Here is a 26986-nt window from a genome sequence, read left to right as displayed (position 1 = left end):
AGGAGTATACCTCCGAATCGCTCGCACTGGCGTCACAGTGCAGTTCGGTTTCCGCGTGCGGCGAATAGATCCCTAACGTCGGTTTACTCGATAATCGTCTTTTTAGCGCCTCGAACACGGCATTCTGCGCTGGTCCGAAACTATACGTCGCGTTCTTTTTTATCGAGTCGTATAGGGGTTTCGCTAATACGGAGAAATCCGGAATAAAGCAACGGAAATAACTCGCTAGCCCTATAAACCGCTGCATCTCCTTTGCATTACGCGGAATCGGATAGTTCAAAACGGACTCAATGTTTTCATCGCTCGGGCGTATGCCGTGACCGCCTATACAGTAGCCCAGATATTTAATTTCCGTCTGGGCAAAGTAACATTTGTCAATTCGGAACTGCAAATTATGTTTGCTCGCAATCTCGAAAACCTCCAATAGTATTCGAATGTGCTCATCTAAATCTTCTGTCGCGATTAACAGATCGTCCAAATATATAATAATTTGGTTCGCCCAAATAAGTGGCTCGAATATCGTGTTTACAAAACGCTGGAAAACGTGCGGAGCGTTGGCGAGACCGAACAGCATCCGCAAGTATTCGAACTGGCCCAAGGGCGTAACGAAAGATGTATACTTCACGGACGCCTCGTGTATTTTAATGTGGTGGAATCCGTCCTTGAGATCGAGAATTGAGAAATATTTTTTATCCCGCAATCGATCGAAGTTGTCATCGATTAGCTCGGTCGGAAAATTATCGCGTGCGGTAATTTGATTCAATTCGCGGTAATCCACACACATACGGCACCCGCCGTTCTTCTTCCTCACCAAGACAATTGGGCTCGCATACGGCGAGTTACTTGGACGGATTATTTCCCTTTCTAGATGTTGTGTTGTGGAGAGAATCGGAGGAAGTTGTAATTCGTAAATAAAAGAAATACTTGATAAACTATACTCTTTAATTCTACAAGATGACTACTATATGATATCTGCAAGAGGTTCGTACAAAGACTGACTGCTTGTTGTTGCCGTCAGCGTTTCGCAACTGATATTGGTCCTGGACCTTGCCCTTAACTACTATCGTAGCGCAAAACGTTAGCTAACATCTAACAACTCTTCCCCTGCTAGTGAAAACTATATTAAACTAAAAGCGCAAGGTTATGTTACGTCAGGAAGGTTAATTTTGTTTAATTAATTAGTTGGAAGGGATTCCTTGGAATGATCTTTGCCGGTAGGGTAGGAAAGTGACGTACCACCGAATTTATGTGCGATTCGAAATTTGAATCTACACAATTTTACGCGCAGATTATTTTCGGCTTTCAATTGAGCGCGTAAGTGGTTCTTTTTAGAGAAAGGAAATGAATCCTTATTCTCTGGGATAGAACCAGGCGTGATTGATCGCTTAGACAGGATAATTTAGGGTAATAATAAAGTAATTAAGTCACGATTTGAATAACGCAAAATTAACAATTTAATACTAAATAAATGACTCTAATTACAAATAAAAATGATCGATAGTGTGTGAAATAACGGGTTCAAAACGATTTCGGCTTTAAATCGGTTATATTTAGTCTTTTTACAAAAAATGTTTGTTGTGCGCGACGGCGTCGCAAAAACTCTAAACGTGCAGCACGCGATTAAATCGAGACACTTGTCTCACGAAACTCGACGCGTCGAGAAAATGACAATTCGCATAAAAACGGGGATTCCGCACTCTGTTTTCAAAACGACTGTGCGGCGACGAACGAAACCTCTCCTTTTATACTGAGAAAAGGCCCAGAAATTTCGGGAAAGTGCCGGCGCCGATAACACGCTATTATAAAGTGATCTCGATCGCTTCAGGTGAGTTTATCGGCGTGACCACGGCATAAACAACTTAAAGGTGAGGTAACACGATGCTCACCACGGCGTGTCAAACATATTGTTGTCGAGGCTGGCGTTGAAGCCAGCTGTTCGGCACGCGAGCGCGGCGTGATCCACGCGACATCGACTCGCTAAGCGGTGACCGCGACGTTAATTATTTTGCTTTTCGAACACATAGAACGAGAAATAAACAGTTTAGAAAAAATTCAATCAGTTCGTCTGAGATATAAAAATAATACAAAAGTTTTTACGGAAAAAATTAAATAATAAGAAAAAGGTTGTAGGCGAATGAACAAGTATAAATTTAACATAACGGAGTTGAATATTTACATTATATACATGAGTGTGAGCGTGTGTGTGTGTGTGTGTGACTGTTTTAAATAATTAGTCCAGAGTGACTTCCTCGATCTCCACCACCCTCGCTGTGGATCTCGGGAAGACCAAATCTATCAGTCGCATCGGGGCCAGGAAAGGAAATTCCACCCCGGGATAATAGATGAAAAAATGAGAATCAGGATCAGACCGAGCTGCCTGAATCCTGATCTCCTCTGGTTCGAAGTGGTCAGGGCCGATGGAGAAGGCCCTTTCCGGGACAGGATCTGTCCACGGAGTACAGGCCCTGCGGAGGAGCTCCAGGAGAGGATCTATAACCTCTCTTGGTTCTGGACGCTCCTCGAGGATCTCTATACTCGGGACCGGAGATGGAGGTTGATCAGGGAAGTCTACTCCTGGGAGAGAGATAGATTCATCTTCGCCCAGAGAGTCGGCTTCCTCAGGTTCGGCGGGAAAAGGAGGTGGTGAGAGAGGAGAGGAGCAGGCACTTGGCTCACCTCCGGGAAACCGTGGCTCGGAGATGAGGGACGAATTCGGGGTATAAGAAGGAGTCGTGGGGCGGAATTGTTCCAATCCCGGCTCCGTGGACTGGCTTGAAAAATTGACTTCGCTGGTAGGATTTACAATGGAATTGTTCAGGCTCTCCTCTTCTTCCGGGAAATAACCGTGTAACGGCTCCGGATCGCCGTGGATAGGTGATGGTGGCGGAGGGCCCGGACGAGGAGACCAAGGTCTCTCCTCGTGGCGCGCGGGAGAGACGAATACCTCTTCGCTTGGTGCCGCCGCGAGCAGATATTGAATAAAGAAGCGGCGGACCAGCTCCCTCAAATTTTTGATTTGTTTATTCCGTCGCGCCCGACTTTTCTTCAAGGTTTTCTTATTGTGAGATTCCACTAAAATTATTAATTGATTTTAATTTAATTTGAACAGAATTTTGGAAAGTTAATAACAATGGAGTGAAGGAGATTCGTCACCGACGAATTCCGAAGGCCTCGACTCGCCCATGAGAGATTCCGCGTAATCTATCTTTGGGGAGAATCGCTTGCCGATTCTTTAGCCGAGGACAGTCGCCAAAGTTCCAGCAATATTTCGCGGCGTTAACCACAGAAAATCGCTAGTTATTCGACAGCATGTCCCGACCGGTGTTCGGAAGCAGGTATTCTCGCACATTTAACGGATCACGGGAACAATTAGAACAGAATCAAAACCGCGGAGCCTCGACTCGGACATTTCTTTCTCTCTTAGATAACACAATTAATTAAGAAATATATTTAGTGGAATCGTGTTTTCGCCAGGATACATATTAAACCGTTGGAACTTACTTTGTAGGAGATCTTCAAACGGCCTCTTCGATAGCTTTGGATCGACTTGCACACTCAAAACACTCACGTTAGATTTAAGCAAACTGATTCGGTTTGTGGCTGAGATGCAAGAGAGCGTGCTCAGCCTGAGCACAAGATTTTTTAAGCTCGGAAAAGGGGAGGACTCTTCCCGAATTTTTATTTTTCTGAAATTCTAATCTCTCATTTGCAGAGCTTATTCCTCCACTTTTCCTATCTCAAAATTATTGGGCATTCGCACTTCATCCCTTCTCTATTTCTTAAACTTTTAAGTTTTCGCCCTTAGTTTCTAAATTTTGGTGAGGAGTTCCCGAAATCCATTGGTTTTAAGGAAGTAATATGCCTCCGAGGCACCCCCGCTTCAACGAGTTACCCCTTCCGAGCCTTCCAGAATTTTTCTATCATTTCCATCGAGAGATGGTAGGGTAACTTTTACTTTCCATACAACATATGGTTACCTGGCTTTATTGCCTTTGCCTGCGCCACATACTCCGGTAATTTCGGGCCTCTCGCGCCCTTGGTTTTTCTAAAGCTCAGGATCTGTACGCAATTACAATTTTAAGAAAAAATTTATTTTTTCTTTTCCTGTGACGGACAGGTTATCAAGGTTGAAATATTTATGAGCCCTTAAATTTTGATTTTTTGTGTTATGTCTAGACAAATTCTTTGTCTGACATTCGTTGGCGCCCGTTTGCAATTTGTTGCATGTTTTTTATGCTTTTACGCAACAAATTGTCCCGGAATATGTGGACGTCTGTTGAATTATTTTCTGAAAGGCTCTGAAGTTCCCTTTTTTTATATTACAATGGACTACGGTCTACCTTCCCCTTAACTAAAATTTTAATATACGTCGAAAAAAAGAGACGCGGAGTCGGAGACGTAACAGTTAACTATTTAACAAATCTAATTAAACGTGGCCTAATGCCAAATAATTTCTCCGTAACGTTCCGGGGGAGCTCTGGGTCGCTCGGATCTTCGAGGTGAAGGAGAAAGCTTCGGTGGCGAAGTCCTTGCGGGGGATACTTTAACTGGGGACCTTTTTGGTTCTATTTCCTTCTTTTTTTGGCCCGAGTCTCTATTTATTTGATGTTGATTATAATCCGGCAGGTTGTAGTCCCATGGTTTTTCGCTAGGAATATTGCCAGTTTTAAGTATTTGATTGACGTGACGTTTCCATGCTTTTCCGTTGTCCAGACGCACAAAGTAATGAGCGAGATCCAGGCTTTTTTCTATTCGTCCGAAAATCCATTTGGTGCGTCTGTAGTAATTTCGGCACTGAACTCTGTCCCTAGAAAGAAATTTGCGTATGTTCGGATGTTTTCTGGAATTGAACGTGTTCTTATCCGGTAGTAATCAACTTAATCTAGTGCGTAAATTTCTGCTAAACATCCTTTCAGCCGGTGACATGTCAATGGCTACATGCGGAGTGGTGCGATATTGAAAAAATATTTGTTGTACTGCCTCTTCCAAAACGGAGGTACGAATTGGACCTGTTTGGAACTTCTTTTTCAGGTGAAGTTTCAATGTTTGAACGAAACGTTCAGCTTGGCCGTTTGTTGCCGGATGAAAGGGTGCTGTAGTTTTATGTATGATACCATTAGTCTTAACAAAAGTGGCAAATTCGTTGGAAGTAAAATGCCTACCGTTATCGGAAACGATTATTTTTGGGAAACCAAAAGTAGAGAATATTTGTTTACATTTTCTTATTGTAGTGTAACTGGTCAGGTCTTTTGTAATGTAAGCTTCGGGCCATTTTGTGTATGCATCCACTAAAATGAAAAAGTAATGTTCTAGAAAAGGGCCCGCATAATCCCATTCGCAGTTTTTTGATAATAGTGGGTTATTACGGACTAAATTACAATTTCTACAGTCTGTTGCTAATTTTTCAATGTCCTGATCGATTCGAGGCCACCACACGTATTGTCGTGCAAAGGTTTTCATTTTAACGATTCCCGAATGTTCGAAATGTATTTCCTGTAAGATTTTTCCTCTTAATTTTGTTGGAATTAAGACACGGGAATCTCGCAAAATTATACCGTTCTGAAGGCTAAATTCTTTCAATGGTATGTTGAAACGTTCACTAGGTTTAATGTTTGTGCCCTTTTGTAAAGTCCGTAGGAGTGGTTGTAACGAAATGTCCTTTTCTGTTTCTTTTGATAGTTCAGAACCGGTAAGGGGTACTGAATCAATCATATTTAATTCAAAATTATCAATAACGTCGTAGTCGCAAGCGTCTTCGGATGCGATTGGAAGGCGCGATAAACCGTCCGCGTTGCTGTGTAATTTAGTATTTTTGTACATAATATCATACGAGAGACCTTGTAGGAAAAGCGCGTAATGCTGCATACATGTGGCCAAAGGCCACTAAGACTTTCAGACCCCGCGCCGCGACCACCACCGTTCGTCCAAGACGTCGCGCGGCCCCGTCCATAATTTTAATTTACGCGCGGGCCGACCGGCCGCCCGCAGCGCGTAGCGCGGATTACCGTAGCGGGTAACACGGGCCGCCCAACCGCCCACACCGCGCGCCGCCACAGACCGCTCAGGAGTGGGGTGTCCCCCACTCCCGGGCCCACGGGTATATAAGCTGCCTCGAGCGCAGATGAGGCACCTTTTCCGCGCTGGGGAGCACCCCAGCAACCGATCCTCCAGGACTTGGGCGCTCCCAAGTTTTCCTCGACCGGGCTCACCCGGCTCTCGAAACCGACTTCGCTCCGCAAGACTCGGGTGCCCCCGAGCTTTCCCTCGACCGGGCGCTCCCGGCCTTCCTCAACACCGTTACCTCCACGACTCGGGCGCTCCCGGCCGTTCTCGTCACCGTTTGTCCACGACTCGGGCGCTCCCGAGCCTTCCCTCGACCGGGCGCTCCCGGCCGTCCTCGTGACCGTTCTGTCCACGACTCGGGCGCTTCCGAGCCTCCCCTCGACCGGGCGCTCCCGGCCGTCCTCGTGACCGTTCTGTCCACGACTCGGGCGCTCCCGAGCCTCCCCTCGACCGGGCGCTCCCGGCCGTCCTCGTCACCGTTTGTCCACGATTCGGGCGTTCCCGAGCCTTCCCTCGACCGGGCGCTTCCGGCCGTCCTCGTGACCGCTTTGTCCACGACTCGGGCGCTCCCGAGCCTCCCCTCGACCGGGCGCTTCCGGCCGTCCTCGTGACCGTTCTGTCCACGACTCGGGCGCTCCCGAGCCTTCCTTTGACCGGGCGCTCCCGGCCGTCCCCGATACCGTCACCTTCAGGACTCGGGCGCTCCCGAGCCCCCCCCCCCTTTTTCGACCGTTTTCTACCTCGGCACTCGGCCTCGCGAGCGAGTGCGTTGCGCCGAGCATCCGCGACCGCGACACTCTGTCCGATCGACATGGCCTGAACGGCCGAACTGTACTTTGCGCCGAGTATCCGCGACCGCGACACTCTGTCCGATTGGTACAGCCTGGACGGCCGAGCTTGTACTTTGCGCCGAGTATCCGCGACCGCGACACTTTGTCCGATCGGTACGGCCTGGACGGCCGAGCTTGTACTTTGCGCCGAATATCCGCGACCGCGACACTCTGCCCGATCGACACGGCCTGGACGGCCGAGCTTGTACATTGCGTTAATCCAGCTCCCGATAAAATAAGATAAGACAACGCGTGATCTTTTTACACTTTAGTTCTTGTATTACTTTCGTTCCAATCATGCCTACTATGTGTTTGAATTGATGTTCTACTTTATTCTAATTCTGTTTTATAATAAATCATTTATTTTGTGTTAATCACGTCTCGGTTACTCTAACTCGTACCCCGGACCCCGACGAGCTATCGCGACCGAAATCCGAATGTTACATACGTAATGTGCTGTGTGGGGGTAGGCCCTTTCCCGGCGCAAAAATTTGTTACAGTGGCCGATGGTCAGTCAGAAGAATGAAATGATTTCCGAAAAGGAACTGATAGAATTTTTTAATTGCAAAAATAATTGCGTAAGTTTCCTTATCAATTTGGGAGTATTTTCTTTGTGTTCGAGTTAACGATTGAGAAGCGTATTGAATTACCCATTCTGAACCATCTGGTTGTTTTTGTGAAAGAATCGCTCCCACTCCATACGGGCTTGCGTCGCATGCAACTATAGTTTGTAAAGTTGTATCAAAATGCGTTAAGATCTGATTGCTTACAAAGGCGCGTTTGGCTTCTTGAAAAGCGGTTTTGCACGATTGATTCCAATTGAAAGGAATTTTTTTTTCTTGACTGCCTTCTAGTAATTTGTATCGTGGATTTAAGATAGTGCTCACATTTCGGATGAAACGACCGTAATAATTAATTAATCCTAAAAACGCGCGCAGTTCAGTTGTATTCCTAGGTTGCGGCATATTCTCTATCGTTTCCATTTTCTTTTGTTCTTTGTGTGTACCATTCTTATCGATATAATGTCCGCAATAGTGTATACCGTCCTTAAAGAATTCGCATTTATTCGTATTGATTTGTATATTGTATTCACTTGAAACGACCTGTCCGCGTGGTCCTCGAATAACGGGCCAGCGAGCCCGGGACGCTCGTCGGATCACAGGATTCGAGAGAATAAGGTCGAGAATACACCGAGACTGGATTAATTAACAAATGATAATTTATTTCTTAACAACGACGCTCGCTTAGTCAAGCGACGCCGATCGATAGAGATATATACAATGAGGATGACAAATGAATGTGTGTACGGCGCGCGGATATAATGTGCCGGTGGGCGCGTCGGCCCTTCGATCGCGGATCGATATAACGCGTGCGCTATACGGATATTCGCGGATGGTCGCGGATGCACCACGTGAGGCGCGGTGGGTGGCGCGAAATCGTGGGCGCGGTGTTCGGCGCGTATCGTTAATTTCGGGATCGGTCTTGACGGAAGGACCGGTGGTACGCGGGCCGCGGGCGCGGAATAGTGGGCGCGGTTACGCCGCGGATCGTCGGTGTCGCGATCGATCCTGCCGGGCGGACCGACAGGATGCGGGGCGCGGGGCCGCGTGACGGGCGGGGCCCGTCGTGCTATGGATCGCGATACAATTTATTTCGTTTGGTGGTCGAAATTTACCGATGCGTTGGTGGATCGCGGGGGACGCGATGCGCGTGGTCAGGATGCACCTTGCCAGGTGTCGTTTAGCCAAGAGTCCTTGGCCGAGGCGGAGATCTCTCCACCCCGTGGATCACGACGGTGCGACAGGATCTTTATTTCGTCCGAGTCTTTCCGTACCGCAGATCTAGGATCGAGAGTCCTCGAAGGAGGCGGAGTTCGCTCCACCCCACGAGCTAGTCGTGCGTTCGGTTAGAGATCGTACGGAGAGGATTCTGAGCGCCAGGATCTCCTGGCCGAGACGAAGTTCGCTTCACCCCGTGGTTCGTGCTCTAGGACGGATGTTCGCTCGAGAGCGAACGGATCAGGACGGTCCTGCTGAGTCCTGGCGTCGACTTTTATATGTAAAAAGTGACGGCGCAGGGTTGCCGGGGCTCAGCGGGGTGCGTGACGTGTTCCGACGCGTGGCGCCGAGGCCCCGGGATGCGGCGCGCTCGGAAACGACGGGCCTCGACGTCGACGGCGCGGTTCGGTGGCGCTCGGAGACGCTCGGCTAAGTCCGCGGATGGACTTAGCCGCGGAACGGCTACGCGTTGCCGTACTGTGCCGGCGTATACAAAGTTATAAAGTTTGGGGCGCACCGCGCCCCGGGTCCCCGCCGGACGGTGTTGTGTCCGGCGGCCGGCCGTTGTTGTGGCCGGAACGGTGCATCGCCGGGTGCACCGTTACACACTTAATCTGCTTAAAACTGTACGAAATTGCTGTAAATGTGTTTCATCGTCTGGGCCCAAAATTTTAATGTCATCGAGAAACACCGCCACCCCGGGAATATCCTTTAGAATGTTTTCAATTTCTTGTTACCAAATTGCTGGGGCTAAAGAAATTTCGTAAAGTAATCGTGTACAACGATATAATCCGCGGTGCGTATTTAAAGTTAACATCTCGCGGTCTTGCGGGTGAACTTCCATTTGTAAGTAAGCTTGTTTCAAGTCGATTTTTGTAAATTTTTTGCCCCCTGCTATTGTATACAAAAGTTCATCTATTGTAGGTAAGGGGTGCTGGTTTACGAGTAAATGTTTATTTAACGTGACACTAAAATCGCCGCAAAGACGGACCGATCCGTCTTTTTTTAAAACGGGAACCACGGGTGTGGCCCACGCGGAAGTGTTTACTTTCTCAAGGATTCCTGCGTTGACCAGTTTCTCGATTTCTTGATCTACTAAAGGAATTAGTTTAAAAGGTATTTTCCTAGCGCGTACGAAAACGGGTTTAATGTCGTTTTTTGTAGTAAGGCGAGCTTGAATTTTTTAAATCTTGTGGCCCTAGGCCCCTGAGTTAAAACATTTAGACCCCGCGCCGCAACCACCATCGTTTCGCCCGAGACTTTGCGCGGTCCCGACCATCGAGTGAAGTTACGCGGGCCGACCAGCCGCCAGCGGCGCGTAGCGCGGATCACCGTAACGCGTAACATGGACCGCCCAACCGTTTACACCGCGCACCGCCACCGATCGCTCGGGAGTGGGAGTCCCCCACTCTCGGGCCCACGGGTATATAAACTGCCTCGAGCGCAAACGAGGCACCTTTTCCTCGCTGGAGAGCACTCCAGCAACCGACCCTCCAGGTCTTGGGCGCTCCCAAGTCTTCCTCGACCGGGCTTACCCGGCCTTCGAAACCGCTACCTCCAGGACTCGGGCGCTCCCGAGCCTGTCCTCGACCGGGCTCACCCGGCCTTCGACACCGTTACCTCCAGGACTCGGGCGCTCTCGAGCCTGTCCTCGACTGGGCTCACCCGGCCTTCAACACCGCTGCCTCCAGGACTCGGGCGCTCCCGAGCCTGTCCTCGACCGGGCTCACCCGGCCTTCGACACCGCTGCCTCCAGGACTCGGGCGCTCCCGAGCCTGTCCTCAACCGGGCTCACCTGGCCTTCGACACCGCTACCTCCAGGACTCGGGCGCTCCCGAGTCTGTCTTCGACCGGGCACACCCGGCTTTCGATACCGCCACCCTCAGGCCTCGGGCGCTCCCGAGCCTGTCCTCGACCGGGCTCACCCGGCTTTCAAAGCCTAGACTTCCTAGACTCGGGCGCTCCCGAGTTTGTCCCTCACCGGACCACTTCCGGCTTGCGCACTTCGTGTACACCGCGCCGCCGACTCGCGACCGCGTATTTCTGTCCGAGCGACACGGCCCGCAGAGCTTACATTGTACATCGCGCCGCCGACTCGCGACCGCGTATTTCTGTCCGAACCACACGGCCCGGAGGGCTTACATTGTATACCGCGCCGCCGACTGGCGACGGCGTATTTCTGTCCAAACGACACGGCCCAAAGGGCTTACACTGTACCCCGCGCCGCCGCCTCGCAACCGCGTATTTCTGTCCGAACAACACGACCCAAAAAGGGCTCACACTGTACACCGCGCCGCCAACTCCCGACCGCGTATTTCCCTCCGGACAAAGGGCCCACCTTGTACCGCGCGCCGCCGGCTCGCGGCCGCGTACCTCCGCCCACGCAACGTAGCCCGATCGATCCGCCATTTCGGGTACTAGCGTAATAGAAGCTAGTCTTGTACACCGATTCGCCGAGCAACTAGTAGTATTTTGTTTGTTTCCTGTATCCTCAGCGTAACTGTAGTATTAGACTTATTTTGTGTTACCATTATTTTTAAGTTTATAATAAAGTATCGTTTATTTTTCACGTTAATCACGTCTCACTTCTTACTCGTACCCCGGTTCCCGGCGAGCTTTCCACCGATAAAATTTCCGCGTTACAATCTTATTAGAGTTCGGATCCAGATTTCTTTTATATTCTTGTAAGATCGGTCGATTTCTTTTGGAATGGTCGAAGTTAAAGTATTAATTGAATTGGATAATTGAACTTTCAATTGCCTGATCCATTCGCGACCCATCAGAGGGTTTTTATTTGTGTTTGTAATGTACATATGTAAAACACGCGTAATATTACCGTAATGAACCGAAACCTTGACATAGCCGATTACCGGAATTGTGGTTTTGCAAAATGTAACTAATTGTAAATCCGATTTCTCGATTCTTTTTTCAGAGCAAAATTGTTTCGCGAATGCTTTACTTACGACCGTGACAGTGGCTCCACTATCAATTTCAAAACGTGCTTTTTTTCTTCCAGGCGTACTGTACAATAATATTTTTCTCGGAATTGACTGTGCCCCGCTCGTGCTAATAAAACTTCGGCCAGTTCCTTGGTTGAAGCACGACTTTTCCTTTTACAAACTTTTTGCAAGTGGCCCTTGATTCCGCACGCACGACAAGTTATATTTCTATCTAAAGCGCAATTAGTAGCTAAGTGTTGACCGCCGCATCTGAAACAAACTATATTTGAGCCGGATGTGATAGCGGATGATGATCTCATGCCGCTGCGATTCTTATCTGTAGGTGAACTTCTCGGAAAAATTTTTGTTCATGATGTGCTGGTTTCTTTCTTCCAACTCGTTTTCTGGTTAACCGTTGACAAATTTACCGGGCTAGATTAAAGTTGCGCGACGTCCCTTTCGGTTAGCTCCATAGCGGTTGCCATTTCCACCGCTTTCTCAAAAGTGAGATCCTTGGTTTCCAGTAATCTCGATTGTACCCGCTTACTTAGAAGTCCAAAAACTAACTGATTCCTCAGGGCCATCTGCAGGTACTGGCCGAATTTGCAGTTGATGCTCAATTTATGGAGAGCGGCAACGAATTGTTGCACCGTTTTGCCCTCATTCTGTTTCCTTTGATGGAAACGGTAATTTTCAGCGATTTCTAGAGGTGACGGTGCATAATATTCCTCCAATTTCTCCGTCAAATAAGAGTACAATTTTGAGTACGGATCCGCAGGTGCCACTTTATCGCAAATATAATCGAAGGACGCTGAGCCAATAAAATGTAATAAGTAGGCTACCTTTTGTGTCTCCGGAACTTTGAAGACCGTAACAGCGCCTTCAAAACGTTGTAACCAACGCTTCCAATTTGTGACTTGTGGATCGAAAAGCTCGATCGCGAAATTGCTGTGGACCACTGTCTCAGCCATGATGAAATAGATCTATAATCTTTTTTTAATCACCCGTGAGGCTGTCGTTGTAATTGTACTCGTAATTGTGACAGGTCTCGTACTCATTTTCCACACACAACACGTACGTAATTATATCCCATCCTCGTCGCCAATTTGTTGTGTTGTGGAAAGAATCGGAGGAAGTTGTAATTCGTAAATAAAAGAAATACTTGATAAACTATACTTTTTAATTCTACATGATGACTACTATATGATATCTGCAAGAGGTTCGTACAAAGACTACCTGCTCGTTGTTGCCGTCAGCATTTCGCAACTGATATTGGTCCTGGACCTTGCCCTTAACTACTATCGTAGCGCAAAACGTTAGCTAACATCTAACACTAGAAGGTCGTTCAAAATGCTCCGCACGGTTTCTTTGTCCGCAAACGACAATCTGCGCGGACGCGAGCTTATCGGTTGCTCATGTTTAAGCGCAATTACCATTTCGAAGTCAGTCGTACCCGCAGTTTTCTGCAGACTTCTAAGATAGCGCGAATCGTACGCTTCGCGGATTTGTTCGGACACGCTCGCATCCACCGCCGGATTAATCTTAAGCTCGTCGCGCACATGATTACGATCGCCTTCGCACTCGACGTGAATTAATGAGTCAACGACGCGTGCTTTTTCGACGCCCATCACTTTGACTTCCTTGCCCAACGTTACATGAAGCCGCGGAGAATTTAAAAAGTCCCTGCCTAACAAAACGTCGAACGCCATTGTCTCGCTTGGCACCGCATAAAATTTCATTTTTATCCTTACGCCGTTTATTTCTAACTCGCCGAAAAAGATACCCTCGACTTTTAATCTAGAGCCGTTCAAACCATAAAACGGGCATTCACCCCGACCCTCGCGACGCGTCTCGCACGGAACCGTCTTGCTGCGCACGAGGCTGATGGGTGATCCCGAATCTATCATCGCGTCGATCACATATATGTGTTTTTCGCGCGCGCTTTTCGGTGTAATTTTCACGCGTAACATATATGGGTTCGGTAAATCGCCCGGGTGCACTATATTCGTAGTCGTCGCCGCTGACGTTGACGCGCTCCCCGGTGCCCCTCGCGCCGGGGCCCGACCTCGCCTCGAGCATTCGCTCGCGAAATACCCCGTTATCCCGCACGCAAAGCAGGTCGCTCCTGCCGTCGTTCGCTCACCCCACCCCGTAGCCTGCCCTGATTCTCGCCACCGGTTGTTTCTTGTGGGCATCTTGCTCGCTGCTGGTGCCTCCGCCCTCCGGCCGCCGGCTGTCCTCGGTGCGTCCCTCCTAGGTCCGACGTCACCCGACTTCTCCGTCTCCGGCCGGACCTTCTCAAAGGCCTTTAGCAGGTCGGCTCCAGTTTGGTAACTCCTCAGGTGGGCTTGGTTCCTCAGCCTTAAGTCCGCCACCCCCTCGATAAGGTAATCGACAATTTCATTGTCCGCGATCGGGAAGCGGTTGGCAAGGATCATTTTGTCGTGATAGTACTCACAAAATGATTCTCCTTTGCGCCAAGTCCGCGCCTCGAACTCTCTTCTCAGGGCCAGTTTGCCTGGTTGCAGGTCAAATATCCGCCCCATCTCCTCGAGCAGTTCTTCCGTGCCCAACCCGAGGTATTCGACCCTCGAGTGGAATCAAGATAAGGCCCGTCCTCTTAATTGCGAACTAATCAATACTCGCACGGAGCCCTCATCAAGGTTGTACGACTGCCTCAGCAGCCGCAGTTACTGCTTCCACCGCCAAAAGGTATTGTTTGTTCCGTCAAATTCGGGCAGCAATTTTTTTATGCTGCGGACACCGCCCTGTGCTGCACTTGTCACGCTCCCGGCCGCGGGAGAGCTCCGTAAAATCTCCAACTCTCGCTGCAACAGTCGTCGCTCCCTTTCGGCGCACTCTTTTTCTCGTCGGAGCAATTCGATTTCTCGCCGCATCGCTCTTTCGCGGGCCTTCCTTTCGCCCGTCATATCGCCTTCCTGCGACTCCTCGATTTGCGATGCTCCGCTCTGCGCTCGACTCTCCGACTCTCCGTCGTTCTCCGGGCTCGCGTCGTCTCCCGCGAGCGTGGATCTCGCAACCGGCATCAGCTCTGCCCATACATTTGGGTCGTGCTCGCTCAATCTTTTTATTAACTCGAGCTTTACTCCGCTCGTCGGCAAACCCCTCGCACGCAGGGCCTTCTTGAGCTCGGCCACCGTGAAGTCGTATCCCGGTACGTCACTCATGTCACTGATTTAAAAAATACTCGCGGTTCGACCGACTCGTTATTGACTCTCTCTCTTTTTCACTCACCGTCCACTTTTGTGAGGTGCTGAGTTAGAATCCCACTTCTGAAGTTGTAGGCGGATTTTCTCAGAATGGTAAAATGATTAGAAATTTTTGTGCGAGCTGTGTAACTATCACTTTATTATTCGAGAGAGAGCCCCGATCCGCACGGGGCCTGTCTTTTTATATCGTCGCGTTCTCTCCTACTTTTTACATTCGTGGCCAATTGTTATATTCCTAGCTATATTTCGAATTGCAACGTTCGTTCGCAAAGTCATCGACCCGTCCGTGAGTCTCGCTATTTTCGCCGGTGATAACAACAATACGAGAGGCCCGGCGGTGTCTCGGTCAAAATAATAACGCGTCTTCGCGCTGGCATTCTAAAAGAATACAATGTTTCTTCCAGAAAATGCCTACAAAATCAACTATTGGTTTTTGTTTTTCATTTAAATGATTACATTGTTCTGTACCAAGTTTTTTTATTTGTTCGATTTTTTCATAATTTTTCGGATTTTCTTCTGTATCATTTTCAATTAGTTCCATTTGTTCTACTTGCCAATAATCGCTTATACTTTTATTGTCTACGTTAAGCATATCGCTAATATGTTTCAAAGTTTTCCTTTCAACCTGTATTTTTTCAAAACGTCGTATATAATCTTCAGATAATGCTATTTTATAACTTTCCCAAAGTTCTTTAGAATATAAAGGTTGACAATGTATTAAAATTCGTACAAATAAATCCCGTAGTTCTTGTGGCATCATCCATTTAACAGCTTCGTCTATACATCGTTTCCATTCATCATCTTCAGTCAAACCTAAAGCTAAACATGTTTCTGTAAATGTTTGATGAATTATTCCATTTACAGTTTTTAAATCGTTAAAACTTGTGGCTCCTTTAATTGTTAGTAACAATAATCGTAAATGAAATAATTCAATTTGTGATGGACTCACAGAATACATTCGACCAATACAATTAAAATAACCTTGAAGTTTATTCCAGTGTGATATACTTTTACCATTAATTTTTTCTTTTTTGAATATGTAATGTTGTGAAATTTCTGTATATAAATATTTTCTTGCTTCGGCATCGCGTAAATTTAATGCGAAATAATCGATTAACATAGTAACTTGATTTAATGCAGAAGTCAATGCATTTTCAATTGATTCATTTTCAATTATTGCATTTTGTTCATTTGGCAAATGAATAGGTAATCGTGTTACAGCATGATTTTTTTCTTGTAGTTTTTTCTTGTAGTTTTTTATTAAGTATTCGCCAGTTAGCCTCTACAGGTCCAACATAACGTGCTTCAATAAAATTACGTATTTTATCATGATCAATAATATTTTCAGTTACCGGTTCAATTGTTATAGCTGCTGCATCATGACCGTTGTAAATATATTTATATAAATATTTAACCGATTTAATACTGGAAGCTATTTTAACATTAATATGAGAATTAAATATAATTGATAATGTTGGACAATATGGAACCACATGACGATTATCTACTTTATATCCACCTGGTCGTTCATAAATTTTACCAGTATCTTGTCAACGATAATATGGATAATTATTTTCATCAACTTTAGTTTCTTCTTGAAATGCTCTTGGATAACGTTTAGAACATCGATTGTCTTTTTTACACCAATCTCCACAAGGTTCATGAATCATATGTTTCATAACTATATCATGTAAAGTACGATTTTTATATAGATTTGGAATTTCAGCAGAAATATATTTATCGATAACTTCTGGTATTGTTATTTTGAAATTATGTTTTAACGTAATTAATAAATGTATATGTGGTAATCTTCGTTTTTGGAATTCAATTACATATACATATGCTGCTGTTTCACCAAACATTTTTTGTTTAACAATTGAATCTATAAGATAATCTTTCTTAATATTAAAAACACGAGCACAAATATCAGGTCTGTCTGAAGGTTGTTGACCAGGTAAAAGATTTTCTTGAATTTCACGCCAATTCGGATTACATGTCATTGTGATGAACAGATCTGGTTTTCCATATTTCGTAACTATTGCCATTGCATCTTGATAATTTTGTAACATATTTCGCGGTGATCCAATAAAAGAAGAAGGGAGTACAACCATTTTTCCTATACGTTTATTTGAATTATTCGTGACATTTTGCATATAATCTATTAAACCTTGATATGTTTCGATACGTAATTTTTTTTGATAATTTTTATAAAAATCTATTCTATCTTTTTCAATTTTTACATAATTATCTACAAGCCATTGCTGAAATAATCGTCGTCCTAACAAAAAAGCATTAAAATTATCGCGAATAGCCATGCGATATTTAATATATTGTCCTCTAGTTATGCGTCTGTTACTGTTTAATTTCATTAAATTACGGTGCCATCCTCGAGTTTCATATGGATAAAATAATGGATATATCCATGGTTCAACATTAGGATCATAGAATTAACTACTTGTAATGTTTTAGTTCTTTTATTTCGTATTGTAACATACGATTCTGGTATTTCTCCATCAGCATTTGTAGAAAAGACAGCAGCAACTTCATTTATTCTTTGAAAATTATATCGACGACGATCCATTCCTGGTTTTAATGTAAATAACAATTGTAATTCTGGTAACACTTGATTTGAATTAGATGCTAATTGTCGTTGATTTTCTAATTCTTCACCCATCATTTGGTATGATTGAGCGAATATATTATATTCTCGCATTATAAAAAACCAAGATTTTGTACAATTTCTAAATTTAAATAAGAATTTACATTTAAACGATGATTAACCGCTTTATTTAAATCTATAATAAAAAGTTGTCCATAAGTTGATCTTTCATTTTCTGCAGCATATAATGCTGTATTGATTTGATAATATATTTGTCCTTGTATTTTAAAACAATATGGACCAGGCCTTCTATTTTCAAAATTTATTAAATTAGCGTTAAATAATGCAAATAAAAATGTTGAATTATAACTACGTATATGTTGTAAGAAATTATTCGATTTAACATGATTTCCTTCTAATAAAGTACGTAAAAAATTAGGAAATTCAGGGAGTGGTTCAATTTGTACTGCTCCATGATCACAACAATCATAAAATAAATTTCCTTTATTTGAAACTTTTTCTGCTTCAAAATGTTTAGCATTACAATGGGTACATAATATATTCATAACACCAATATAATATTTTTCTAAACTATCTATTGTAGTATAATTTAAAGAAGGTTGATCTTTTAAACGTGATCGATAACGTAAATTACGTTCAATCCTTTTTTCTTGTTGTGATACTTGTGTGGCATTTCCAATAATGTTAGAAATATTAGTAACATTAGATGTACCGGGAATACAAATTGTTTCGAATTTTTAATTAAGAATAATATCATTTTGTTCTTGATGTTCAGTACTTTCTTTTTGTTGAGTTACTTGTTTTGCATAAGACGTACTGGCGTTTCCAATAATGTTAGGTATATTAATAACCTCTAAAAAGTAGTCAAGGTCACTCAGGGAGGTGACCTTGACAACATATCTCAAGGTCATCGAAATCGAAGAGGACTACTTTTTTATGCATAATTACCTTAATAACATTAGATGTATTGAAAATACAAATATTTTCAGATATTTGATCAAGTATTATATGATTCTGTTTAATTGTTAGTTTTTTTTTGTTTATAATTTTGTTGATTTAATGCTTTTCTTTTATTGTGTTGTCGTTGAATTTTTTCTGCATCTTCTTCATTATATTCTTTTTTTCGTTTTGGCAATTTTTTAAATATAAATTATACTTTTTCAAAAAATAATATTTATAATTACTATTAAATAAAAGTAATTAATTAATTTATTATTATTATTATTATTGTTATTATTATTTATTATTTATTTATTTTATTTTATTTTATTTTTTTTATAACTTTCAATAAAATAAACACTTTCTATTACTACTATCAATATTAAAAAATTTTTTTAATTATTATCATCATCATCATCATCATCATCATCATCATAATTTTTATCATCAATATCATAATTTTTTTTATTATTATCATTTTTACATTTTACATAATTATTAAAAAAAAATTTCCCACTATGTCCTTCCCTTCCCCTCCCTTCCTCTCCTCCTCCCCCTCCCTTTCTTGCTTTTTTTTCTTTCTTTTGACTTTTTTTTCCCTTTTTCTTTTTCCTTTTTTTCCTTTTCTTTAATTAACTTTCTTCCTTCCTTTTTTTCTTTTTTTCTTTGTTTTTTTCTTTTCAATTCTTTTTTTTATTTACTTGCTCTCTTTATCTTTTCTTGTTCAAGATTTAAAGTTAGTAATTAATTATTTCACCGCCGCGGGGGCAGCACCTCGTGGCTGATCACCGGCGACGGATCGATATCGATCTGTCGTTCGATAATCGCCTCCGATTCTCGAAGGCGTTGCCGGCTCGAGGCTTATCAGTGTTCACTCAGCCGTGCCAAGCATCACCTCGTGTGCAACAACGTGCAGTGTGCTTCTCTCAGAATTCTTACTCATCATGCTACTCATCGTGCTACTCATCGTTCAACTCATCGCCTTGTCTCCAGTGCAACTCATCCAGATCATCTTCGCAGTGTGCAACACGCCAAGAATCTTCTGGAAGACATCATCCTGCAGCACGAGGCGTGTTGAACCTCGTGTTCAGTAACTCGTCAGACTTCGCAGAGTTTTGGTCTCATAATATAATTGTGCTTGCAGTTTAGACTCATTGCGAACTCTATATAACTATCAAAAGGACCGACCTCACCCTATAGTAAAACTCACCAGAAACTCATCCTAAATTCAGTGCGGATCTTACAAGGCGAACACGTGCTCACCGCGTGCCGCCGCGTGCTCGAATACGAAGGACTTACACCCGCCTTTTTGCGTTAAATAAACCGGCCACGACAGTATTTTATTGTAAATCTTTATATTGTGTACTTGGATATATTTATACAATGTCATATATCATTATGTATACATATACAAGGTGTCCCAAACATACATAAAAAAAACTTTTAGGGTAGATAGAACGTTTAAAAAGAAGACGAAAAGTTCTATACCGTTTTCTAAAACTCTTACTCGTTTTCGATAAAAAAATTAATTTATATACGCGCGAGAGCGACAAGAAAGCGTGGACTGACAAGGAGAGCCCAGATCCACTGGGTTACCGATTTTCTTGAGATTCAGTCTGTATATTATATTGATACAGAAGTCTCCTATGTTATTCGGAGACGATGCACTTCTCAAGCATTTACGAGAAATCGCGATTTAAAGTTTTGCCTGTCCCTTTACTATCACTGCGTGTTATGTAGTAACACAAGGAAGGTTAATTCCCAATGTTATATTTCGAGAATTATTTAATAATCACACTGTAGTTTTTGAAATTGTATATTTCTGATGTTCTTTCAACGGTGTACAATAGCGAAGTAAGTAAGTTTTCTTCCGCAGCCGCACGCTCATCATATTCATCTTGCTTATAATTGGACGATGCGCGTCGCTTAGTGATAGCAGAAACCAATCAATTTTCGGAAAGAGTTGCGATGCTGTCGCTAAGTGCACGCCTACGGCATCTTTTTGTCTAGACGGACGCTATTGTCGTTAAGTGATGTCGCGATTCGGCTTATCGTTTCTAGATTACAATCCTATCCTTTGACGTATTTCAAAATGATGGTCGTATACAACAGTTCAAGATTCTCTCAATTTCGACCACAAAAGTATTTAATTCCTCGAAAGTAAATAAGCAATCGCCAATTACACGTTTAAAATGATGTTTAAATTGTTTTACGGTGGATTCCCAAAGTCCTCCGAAATGAGGTGCTACAGGAGGTATAAAGTGCCATGTGATCTTATGTTCATTCGCGTATTTGTTAACGATCTTTTTATGCTCGTCAGAATTAAACAACGCGTACATTTCTTTCAATTGATTATTAGTTCCTACAAAGTTTGTGCCATTGTCTGAAAAAATATGTTCGGGTAATCCGCGTCTAGCTATAAATTGACAAAGTGCCGCAATAGATAGATCGCTCACGACTTCTATATGTACTGCTTTTATGGTCATGCATATAAATATACAGATATAAACTTTAATTTTGTTCCGGTTTCTGAATTTTTTCTCCTTTATGTGGAACGGGCCGCAAAAGTCAACGCCGGTGTTGTTAAAAGGCATGGATTCCCGTACGCGCGCTGATGGAAGATTTCCTATTTTATATTTTATGGTAGTTGGATCGAATCGAAAACAACGCGTACATGATCGAACTATCCTTTGTACTTGATTTCGCCCATCTAAAATCCAAAATTTTTGCCGGAGTATATATAAAGTGGTTTGAATTCCTGTGTGATAGTGATTTTTATGATATTCACGGATGATTTGATCGGTAACATGATTTTTGCTTGGTAATAATATAGGGTGTTTTTGTGAGTAATTTAAATTAGATGAGGGAAGACGTCCTCCCACCCGAATTAAGCCTTCGAAATCTAGGAAGGGACTTAGATTTACAATCCTACCTGACTCTATCATTTGACCGGTCTTATCTCTTTTGCAAATTCGGTAGCTTGGACAATCTTTAGTACCCGGATTTCAGCCTTATAAATTTCCTCTACGCTTAATTGTCCCGTGTGTTTGTTATCCTTTTTCCAGCGACAACAATAAGTGATAATTTTGCATGTTTTATTATATGACGAATATTTTTTAATTATGTCGCGATCGATCGATGTAGTCAAGAAGCATGCGTTCTTTTTTAATTCGGGTATTTGTTCTACAGACGGACACTCATTTGGCCATTTATTTTCGCGTTTTGCTAACCACGATGGTCCACAACTCCATAACTGATTTTTAACAAAATCATTAGGAAGCTGTCCTTTTGATATCGCGTCCGCGGGGTTATCTTCCGATCTTATATGACGCCATTCTACTGAATTCGCGATCTCTTGCACTTCGGCGACTCTATTCGCAATGTATGTTTTCAATAGATGCGGGGGTGTTTTCAACCATTGCAATACGATGGTCGAATCGCACCAAAATATTATTCGATTCGATTTGATTCGTGTTATGTCTGTAATTTCTTGATATAATCGTGTTAATAATAATGCTCCGCAAAGCTTAAGTCGAGGTATTGTGATCGGTTTAAGAGGAGCTACGCGAGATTTTGCACAAATTAATTCACTATTGACTCGATCATTTATTCCGGGAGTTCGCATGTAAAGGCACGCACCGTATCCTACAGAGCTGGCATCGCAGAACCCGTGAAGTTGAACATCATTGTAATCATTTAGGAATATCTTCCGGTCGAATGTTATTTGTTTCATAATTTTTAATTGAGTGCTAAACTCTAACCATTTTGAATAAATTATTTGCGGAACGGACTCATCCCAATGTAAACCATGACGCCATATATCCTGCATTAAACATTTAGCATATAATACTACAGGGCCCATCAAGCCGATTGGATCGTATTTTTGCAATTTCCGATAGTATAGTTCTTTTAGTTATTGATGCTGCGTCATTGATTGCGTGTGCGGTATAACATAATTTATCTTCGCGTGCGTTCCATGAAATGCCTAATGTTTTTAATGAATAACCATTGTTTAATATAAAATTCGCGTGAATGGCATCGTTTAACAAATCGCAAATGATTCGCGAGTCGTTAGAGGCCCATTGTCTAATTGAGAATCCGCCGCGAGATAATAAAGTAATTATTTCCTCTCGAATAATTCAAAACTCCTTTACCGAGTCTGCGCCTGTAAGTAAATCGTCTACATATAAGTGACTTTTTAAAACGTGAGCAGCTTTCGGATAATTATATCCTTCATCGTCCGCGAGTTTGTGTAATGTGCGAATTGCGAGATAAGGCAAGGATGAAATACCGAACGTTAACGTATTTAATTGTAAAGTTTTCAGCGTATTATTTTCTTGCCAAAGAATACGTTGATATTTACGATCGTCCTTATGGACTAATACTTGTCTGTACATTTTTTCTATGTCTGCCGTCATGACATAGTTATATGTTCTAAAACGGATTAAATGTAGAAATAATTTTTCTTGAATTGTAGGTCCTATCATTAATACATCATTCAATGACACGCCTGACGTAGATTTAGCTGATGCATCAAAAACAATTCTAGTTTTAGTGGTGTTATTTGACTTCTTAAATACGGCGTGATGGGACATGTAATATCCATTGTTATCTTGTGTGTCGATCACTGACATATGTCCTAAACCTTGATATTCCTTTATTATCTGCGAATATTTGTGATGTAAGACCGGATCTCGTTTTAGTTTCCGTTCAAGTAATAATAATTGTTTGTGGGCAATAGTTTGTGAATCACCGATGCAAGGATTAGATTCTCGGAAAGGTAAACGGACTATGTACTGTTCGCTACTATTTCTAGATACATTTTCTAAAAAATGTGTTTCGCATCTCTGGTCTTCCGTTGATATTATCTTCTTAGACGCTACCTCTTCAATCGTCCAAAATTTATTTAATTGCGTTTCTAATGAATTTAAGTAATACGAGGTAATTTTAGACGATTGCTGTGTTGTTGATCTACCGGCGATTACCCATCCTAATCGTGTTTTTTGAAGGTATAAATTAATGCCCTTCTCCGATATGTTAATTTGTCCTATCGAGAATAAAGATAAGGTGGTGCATGAACCAATTAACAAGTCAATAGGTCGTGGCAAATGGAACTCAGGATCTGCGAGTTTAAGATTTTGTGGTATAGTAATTGACTCGCGAGAAAAAATGTCAGACGGAATCATATCAGCTATCGTCGGGAGAGTAAGACACGTTAATTCATTTCGGAAATCGTTGTAAATAGATTGTATAGTGATTCGTACTATTCCTCTAGATTCGGAATCTAAGTTATTAATTGCACTGATTGGTATGGTCTGAGGAACTGGGCGTATGCCTAAACGATTTATAGCGGATTGCGAAATAAAATTCGCGCTAGCGCAAGTATCTAACAGCGCACGGCACTTTATAACTTTGTGTTTGTTTGTATATATATAAACCATTGCGCTTGTAATTAATTGGGACGCATAATTGGCGATTGATGCATTAACGTTAACCGTTCTCTCCCGAATCGCATTTAGTCAATCGGTTTTATCTGTTTCGGGTTTTAAATTTTCAGTTTTTTGATTGAGAGTTGACTGTTCGAAATGTAGAAGCGTGTTATGACGTTTTTTACAGACTGAGCAAGGAAGAGCCTTGCATGGAATTCCAATATGTGATTTTAAACATGTGTAACATAATCTTGCGCGTTTCACGATTTCGAATCGTTTAGATACCGATAAACGTTGGAATTTATCACACGCGTATAGAGGATGTCGTTTTGCATTACACGCGATGCAATTACGCATTGTATTTGACATAAATGTATTATGTGGTACGTGTTGGCGTCTTTTCTTAGCTAATGGCTCTCCTTTATCGCGATCGGATTCCGGCATTTGATTCCTATCGCGTTTTGAAACACATACGGCTCTTTTGTACAAAAACTCATGCATGAAATCAAGCGTGGCGGGTTTATCTTTATCAAAAGATGATTCCCATTTGTCTAACGTACTTTTCGGCAATTTGGATTCAATAATATTAATAGCCATTTCGGGACTGACGGACACCCCTAATGAACTTAATGTCTCTAAATGTTGTTGCGCGTCATCCGCGATTTTTGTTAAATTGCTCGTAGTTTCCCTGTCAAGTTGGCTCATGTTTCGTAATAAAGTAAGATGTCTAGAGACTAAAGTTCGTTTATTTTCGTATGCGCGTTCTAATAATTCCCAGGCTTTGCTATTATTTATTCCGTCAATAGTAAGAATTTTTATTTTATTGGCTGCTTCGCCTTTTAATGCCGATTTTAAATAATATAGTTTGTCTACGTCAGAGAGTCTTGATCGCCTATCAATTAGATTTCGAAACGAGTTTTTGAATGATAACCATTCTTCGAATTTACCGTCAAACATCGGTAACGGCGCGTCGGGAAGTTTTATCTCTTGTTCATTACTGGGCGTTGTTACCGGTGATATTGAAACATTATCGCTATTTGTACTATTTTCATTCGCACTCGATGTGCTCGCGGAATTTAAATTATGTATTTTGGTAGCGATTGTATAATATCTATCTTGTAAATTTGTAAATTCAGTTTCGTGTTCATCTGTTACGTCCTCGGACTCCACTTCTCCTTTTTTCCGACACGCGTTTAATAAATTAGATAAAAAGAGTAAACCGTGACTATTTGGTGACGAGAGAGAACTTCCAGGCTTCCAGAAGAAAAAATTTACACTCCGAAATCCTTATCGCCGGATGCTTAAATTAAACTTAAAACAATCACGGCATAGATACCGACGGAAAACCTAAACAGAAAACTCTTCAAAGAATATTAGAAGGAACCTAAAACGATTTGGAATCAATATCAAATATCTGGCGATAAGTGAAGCACTTGAGATCGCAACTACAAAGTATAAACAAACGAAGGGGGCGAAAGCTCTGCAGTCATAAGAATATGACACGCGACCGGATCCCATAAACAAACGCGACCCGGTGATAACAAAAAGGGGTCCTTAAGAATTTTCTCCCAACTATTAATGACAATATTCTGGAAAGTTGGAAGGGGAAGCCATGCGGGCGGAGTTTAGTACAACCGAGTTTTTTCTCTCGGGCCAATAGATATCGGGAACTCCTCACCACTAATTAAAAATCTAAGGACGAAATTTAGAGCTTAGGAAAATCAGAGAAGGGATGAGATCTGAATAACCAATAATTAAGAAAAGAAAAAGTGGAAGGACATGGCTGCCAAATCAGAGCACTGACTTTTTCAAAAATGAAAATCCGGCGCTAGCTCACCCCTTTTCCAAGGTTATAAAACCGCGTGTTTAAGCGGGACTCGCTCTCATTCAGTCTCTGAATTTTTTCACGAACCAACTATCGTTTTGTGTGTGACTCGTGACTCACTGCTGTCTCTATACCAATAAAGAAGTTGCGAGGGACTCGTCCGAGAGCAACCAAAGACAACGAAAAGTAAGTCTCATTATTTCATTTAACCTCATTACTTTCTCCTTTTTTAAATGATTCCACTAAAATTCTAAAATTTATATTCTTGAAAAATGAATGACGTGGGTGTTGCCAGGGTGCCGTTTGCGTTTTCCGAAGTAGGCATCTCTCTAGAATCCTTTGAATTCTCCCCTGATTCGATTCGGTTAATGGGTCTCCTCCTGTCAGAGGTTACGATATGCTGCCAGTAAATGGTGACTATCTAAACCTTAGCTTGAGTGATGGTCTATCCGGACAGAGGTACCGGGAGAATATTTGAAGCGATCTATAGAGAGATCCGGAAGGAAGAATGTGGCGTGTTGCCCTGACATATTTCCCGCTTTAATCATTTCATTAAAATCAAATTCAAATTGACACCTTTTAGTGGAATCAAGAAATCTTCGATCCATTAAGAAAAGCCGCGCCCGAAGAAATCGCAAGATACGAGAGTTGCGAGAATTGGTTCAAAGCTTCTTTGTCCAATTCTTATTCGCGGCAGCGCCAAGGGAGGTCACGCCGAAACCTCCGAAACTCAGATCAGAGCGGTCATGGTCTCCTCCGCCCTCCGTACGTCCCAACTCACCGATAAACAGTGAAGACCTTGAGTCAGAGAAGGATACTCCGCCGCGAACACCATCACCGTCGCGTTCGAGGTCGACTTCATCGTCCCAACCTGAGCCGGAGCTGTTCCGCCCTACTTCTCCATCCTATACTCCAGACATTTCCTTGAATTCCTCCGGACCTTCTCCTGGAGTTGCTCCAAGAGCATGCTCCTCTCCCATCCGGTCACCGACTCCTTATCCTGGGGAACCCGAGGAGGTCGACTCCTTTGCCGAGAACGAAACCATCTCCTGGCATGAGCCTGACAGCCCGGAACATTCCCCTTCCCCCGCCCCGAGCGTAGAGTTCCTGGAGGAGCAAGAGGAACCAAGAGAAGTCGTAGACCCTCTCCTCGAACTCCTCCGGAGCACCTGCACTCCGTGGACGGATCCCGTCCCGGAAAGGGCCTATACAATAGGCCCCGACTCATTTGATCCTGAGGAGATCAGGAGAGAAGCCAGAAGGGCGACTCCTGATCATAATATTCTCATTTATTATCCCGGGGTGGAACATCCCTTCTTGGCTCCGATCAGGT

The 26986-nt window shown here is 43.2% G+C and overlaps 7 protein-coding genes across 7 annotated transcripts; all 7 read right to left on the bottom strand.

Annotated features, from left to right (window-relative positions):
- Positions 1–4437: 4437 nt before the first annotated feature.
- On the bottom strand, positions 4438–11930 carry LOC139101286 (uncharacterized). Its single transcript, XM_070654319.1, has 6 exons — positions 11793–11930; positions 7544–7939; positions 7159–7228; positions 5556–5699; positions 4907–5288; positions 4438–4807 (listed from the first exon to the last, which is right to left on the bottom strand). The coding sequence occupies exons 1-6, from the start codon at positions 11928–11930 to the stop codon at positions 4438–4440; spliced, it is 1500 nt and encodes a 499-aa protein (XP_070510420.1).
- A 117-nt stretch (positions 11931–12047) lies between these two features.
- On the bottom strand, positions 12048–12581 carry LOC139101285 (uncharacterized). Its single transcript, XM_070654318.1, has one exon. It carries the CDS (start codon positions 12579–12581, stop codon positions 12048–12050), a length of 534 nt encoding a protein of 177 aa, XP_070510419.1.
- A 1719-nt stretch (positions 12582–14300) lies between these two features.
- LOC139101284 (uncharacterized) lies at positions 14301–14798 on the bottom strand. The gene has a single exon (XM_070654317.1). The coding sequence runs from the start codon at positions 14796–14798 to the stop codon at positions 14301–14303; it is 498 nt and encodes a 165-aa protein (XP_070510418.1).
- A 1592-nt stretch (positions 14799–16390) lies between these two features.
- LOC139101283 (uncharacterized) lies at positions 16391–17514 on the bottom strand. The gene is made up of 2 exons (XM_070654316.1): positions 17218–17514; positions 16391–17101 (listed from the first exon to the last, which is right to left on the bottom strand). Exons 1-2 carry the CDS (start codon positions 17512–17514, stop codon positions 16391–16393), a joined length of 1008 nt encoding a protein of 335 aa, XP_070510417.1.
- A 3826-nt stretch (positions 17515–21340) lies between these two features.
- On the bottom strand, positions 21341–22261 carry LOC139101282 (uncharacterized). Its single transcript, XM_070654315.1, has one exon. The coding sequence runs from the start codon at positions 22259–22261 to the stop codon at positions 21341–21343; it is 921 nt and encodes a 306-aa protein (XP_070510416.1).
- Positions 22262–22538: 277 nt separating this feature from the next.
- Positions 22539–23840, bottom strand: LOC139101281 (uncharacterized). The gene has a single exon (XM_070654313.1). It carries the CDS (start codon positions 23838–23840, stop codon positions 22539–22541), a length of 1302 nt encoding a protein of 433 aa, XP_070510414.1.
- A 78-nt stretch (positions 23841–23918) lies between these two features.
- Positions 23919–24533, bottom strand: LOC139101280 (uncharacterized). Its single transcript, XM_070654312.1, has one exon. It carries the CDS (start codon positions 24531–24533, stop codon positions 23919–23921), a length of 615 nt encoding a protein of 204 aa, XP_070510413.1.
- Positions 24534–26986: the final 2453 nt, after the last annotated feature.

This window comes from Cardiocondyla obscurior, linkage group LG03 (genome assembly GCF_019399895.1).
Source record: "Cardiocondyla obscurior isolate alpha-2009 linkage group LG03, Cobs3.1, whole genome shotgun sequence".
Taxonomy (NCBI): Eukaryota; Metazoa; Arthropoda; class Insecta; order Hymenoptera; family Formicidae; genus Cardiocondyla; species Cardiocondyla obscurior.
The sequence above is the reverse complement of the archived record's forward strand: the minus strand, read 5'-3'. Positions and strand labels throughout refer to the sequence as shown.